At 39.1% G+C, this 4,602-nt stretch overlaps 1 protein-coding gene across 1 annotated transcript in view; it reads left to right on the forward strand.

Annotated features, from left to right (window-relative positions):
• The first annotated feature begins 910 nt into the window (after positions 1-910).
• The window catches only part of LOC143032147 (uncharacterized), a 19,426-nt gene continuing 15,734 nt past the window's right edge, over positions 911-4,602 (forward strand). The window contains exon 1 of the mRNA XM_076196612.1: positions 911-1,010. Coding sequence (XP_076052727.1) covers positions 930-1,010 — 81 coding nt within the window. The 5' untranslated portion in view covers positions 911-929. The remainder of the gene's footprint in view (positions 1,011-4,602) is intronic.

The raw sequence follows: 4,602 nt of genomic DNA on the forward strand, positions 1-4,602 counted from the left end.
TTTTTAATATTAACTTACGAATTTTCTTTCCATGTTACCATACACCTATGATCAATATTTTTTATTCATTACCTGATAAAGAAATCTAATATAACTTTTGACTGTTGATAAAAACATATCTGGCAAAAACGAACAGATTATAGAAAGATCTAGCTGGTTATCGTTTAGTTACAGGAACGGAGAAGAGGACATATGAGGTGTTAGGAATAAATCAAAACGGTCTGATGTAAGACCTATGCCAAAGGCGGCTTGAACCAGTGGAAACAGGAAGGCAGAGGGGAGAAGAAGGAAAGGTGAGTTGATATATGAGGAACAGGTTCCAAGGAAGACAGAAGTGACAGCAAGGACAATGAAGCACAACACAGGAACATAAGAACGCATTAGACTACAATAGACCATAAGGCCTACACTAGACAGTTCCATGTCCATTACCACAAAGACTAACAAGACAAGGACGAAAATTAATAAAGGTGAAGGTGGAGAGAGATAAGAGCAATAAAGTGTCACTAAGTTTTCCTGAAATGGCGACGGAGACAAGAGCTAGACACAGAAATGTAGGCAAGAAAATGTATGTAGAGGGAGTAGAGATTTCAACTTGCTTGTCGATAAACTACTCGAAGCTGAATGAAATCGCCTTACTTTGAACAAAAGCGTCATTTTAGGAGATAAAGACTTAATGGCGATAACTTAGTCGAGGTCAGTTTGTCTAACACTTTACTTCTTAAGCGATCCTCTTATCTGAATAGAGTCGTCTGTCATTAACCAAGATAGAATTCTTAAAAAGGGCGAATTAACTCCTTTAGGAAACAAAGAGTACCTAGTTCCAGAGATCAGAGGTCAGAGAGGAAAAAGAGAACTCTGAGTGCAAAAAGAGGGGAGAATAGGGAGTCCCTCTCAGCCCAGAGAGGCGGATAGAGGCGAGGGAGCGGATGGGGTATAAGATTCGAGCGGGAAGAGTCCGTCTCGCTCAGTGCATTCCGGGAGGCCAGATGATGTGGAAGGTTGCTCTGGTGAGTTCACTCATCCTCCTCTTCAGTTCGATCCCTCTATCCCCTCCACCTGCTCCCCCTACCCCTCTTATACCCCACCATCAACCTTTTCCTCCCCTTGCTACCTTCCCCCTATACCGTGCTGTGCTTATAAGTGTCGATTTTTAATAGTGGATTATTTTTGTGTCTTCTTGTGTCCCACGCCGTGCTGTGCCTTGTGACTTCAAAACTGCCAGGTTGTGTTATGACTTGGCGTGGAACGTCTCCGACGATGTGTCTTCCCAGGTTGTGTCTTTTGCCAGTGTATCATGCATTGCCACGCAGTGTCAGGTGACACAAGCCATCCCATGGTCTGTGTCATGTGATTTGTAGCCAAAACAACGCCCGTACTATCGTGTTGTGCTGTGTTATTATGCTGCCTGCAGTGTGATATGATTCTATACCGTGCTTCGGTGTGTATTGTGGTGGATGATGTCATGCTAACTTGATAGTGTTTTGTTGGATGTTATTGTGTCTGAGCATGCCGTTTGTGCTTCGATGTGCCGAACTAAGCCTTTTGTTTGTTGTGTCGTGTATCTTATGAGGTTCTGTTCACTGTGTCGTCATAGTCTCCGTGCATTATTCTGATAAACTTCATGATGCGAAATGTTGCCGTTTTATGTGACGAGTGCTGGTCCTACTGTATTGTGTCTCGTTATGCTATGTTCCGTCGATTCAGTGATCATGTTAATGTCGTTATGGTTTCATTCTGAGACGTTTGTAACGTCAGCCTATATTAGGTTTTAAAACGTAAACTAGGGTTAATATTTCGAATTGTCGTTTGCGATATTTACATGTGATTTAAATGAGGGCATGCCTGTTCGTAGTACAAAATGTTCTATAGTTTTGAGGTTAGGATTTTTGGTGCACGGGCAATATATATCATTTTGAAAACCTGTCGTATGAATAAGATCGTTTGGCATATTTTGCCAAAGTGAAACCTGTTAAAGGCGTCGTTACAGCGCAAATTAACTGAAGAACTCTAAAACCCTGTTACTGTGTTGTTTCTTGAGTTTAATGAAATCGCTTGACCTTAAAGCCAGACTAAATCCTGTAACGAAAACGAAGTCGTTTCCTTTGGTACAAAGTTTTGGTGTTTGGATCATATATGCAGTATTTTTTTATGGTTAGTGATGACGTGACACTTATATGAATTTCATTTTTCAAATGCTGTCGAGACTGTGCAAGTACTCGCGTAATGTAATAATCAAGTAGAGAAGCAATTTTTTTAATTCAGATTAACTCATACTGACTTATGAATTCGATTCAGTTTGTTGTGACGTTGTTGATGTAGGTCTTTCCCTATATATTTCAAAGAGTGGCCGAAAAAAATAAAAGCTCATTAAGAACCACTCTAGAAAAAAAAACTGTATAACACAATTTTTTGGTCATCTCGCCATAGAAAATTTGTCGCTCTGTATACGATCTAATTGCATTTGGGGATGAATTTTGCCCTTTGTTGATATCAGGTGATTTTTTTGAACTGTGTGTTTGTGGGTTATAAACATCGATTAACTCTATCATATATTTTTCTCAAATTAAGAATTTTGTTTTGGTTATCCTTAAACGATTCGTTTCAGCCATTCAGGGATTAAATTTGTAAAAAAAATATTAACTTTGAAACATTTTTTTCCCATTAAGGGAATTTTGTATCGGCTAACATGTGATTACATTTGGCTGACAGAAGCCCCTCTAGATATGTGGGCTAAGATGGTGTTGATGTATTCGTTTGTAGTGACGTCACGTCGCTTCTGTAATTACGATCGCGGGAGTGGCTGTGAAGTGCGGTCCTGGACTGCTATACCTTAATGTAGTTGTGAAAACAACAACATTATTCTGGTTGATACAATATGGAGAAATTCTTCAAGTGCCGGCTGCTGTCATTCGGTGGCCTTCGTGTATCTATGCTACAAACGGGATGGGATTACTTAGGAGTTATTCAAATTATGCTGAGTGGGGTTTTGTGCAAACTGAGGTCAGTTATAATACTAGTGTTGCCAAGATGTGGGTTTGTCATCATGCTGTGGCATTGTTATGCTGTACAGTTTTGATGTGTTAGTAGTTGTGGGTTAATATCTTAACTAATTGTGTTCTGTTATTTTCATGATATAACAGCAACATTGTAATGATTTGATAGCGGGCCATTCAATAACTTTTGTTATCGTTTCATTTATGCAACGATGCAGTTCTGTTGCACTTGTCAAATTGTGATAATGTTGCTGCAATGCTAACGGCCTAAAAGGGTTCATTGACGTCTAGCTTTAATGCTATTACTGATATGCTGTAGACGTGTTGCTGCTTTAATGCTAACCAATTCTGTCGTAATATAAAACTATTATTCCTAGAACTATTTCTGTTATTGAATTGCACTATATTTCTTTCATTGTGCAGTAATCTTAAGCGGTGTTTGTTGGTCTATTTCGAGCTTAGTTTCTTTTGCTATGCAGTGCAGCCCTTTCCAACTAATACTGTTGTTCTACCTTTGTTTTGGTGTCACTATACATTGCCGTTGCATTTCTGGTTTTGATTATGCTGAGGAATAGCATTTATAATCTTTTTTTAGGTTGTACTGCTAGACCATATTTCTTCAGAAGACTGGTTAAACTAAATCGCTACATGTCAAATTATGGAGAACTTTTTTAATTTTCTAAATACGTAACTGTAATGCCGGCCATACACTATCATGTACACCTGACAGGTACGCTGAAAAGTTACGCCTGTCAGGTATGCCATGGATTCTCGAGAAGATGAGTTGTACTTTCTCTCCTTATTATCTCAGGCGACCTGACAACTGATCGAATTTTCATCAGTTGTCCGTCGCTGAGAGGCTAGTTTTTTCCGCCATACACTATCAGGTATACCTGACAGGCGTGACTGTTCAGGCGTACCTGTCAGGCCCGGCCTTACAAAATAACGAAGAGAACGAAAAAACGTAGAGACTGAACAACTTCACACCAGGCTTAATGACCCCCTTATGGATCGATAGCCTTAAAAAAAAAAAAAAAAAAAAAAAAAATCGATGTAAACTTTGTAAAGTATACTTCGACTGTTCACGAAATAAAAGCTGCTGGAGTATTCTGCGAAGGTCGTGCGTGTACCCCTAGGGGTATGCATACCACAGTCTGAGTAATGTTGCAGTGGGATCACGTTGGCTATGCTGTCATGCTGCTCTCGCCGCAATAAGATGTATTGGTCTTTGTGTATTGATGCTGTTGCTGCTATGACGTAGAACTGTTGTCCCCAAACAACAGGAAAGCATATTGGCGGATACTTATTAAGTCCTTATGCTAATATCTACATGTGAATATTTTGTTGCCATGCTGTTGTCATGCTAGGATTTGTTACGGTTTAATTCTGTTACTATTATATATGCTTATGCTTTGCTGTTCTTCCATCATGCTCTAAGTTATTTTTCCTCAATTAATGTAGAAATAATGACACCAAATGCTGTGACTATTATTTTATTACAGTTCAGATTAATTAAAACTGTGCTGTGGTCGATCTGATATACGTCTCGATTATATTTTAATGCGCTCGTTATCAAACATTGATACTGTCAGGGATTCTAATTGAA

The sequence above is a fragment of the Oratosquilla oratoria genome, chromosome 13, assembly GCF_046742065.1.
Source record: "Oratosquilla oratoria isolate Oo_2021 chromosome 13, ASM4674206v1, whole genome shotgun sequence".
Lineage (NCBI taxonomy): Eukaryota > Metazoa > Arthropoda > Malacostraca > Stomatopoda > Squillidae > Oratosquilla > Oratosquilla oratoria.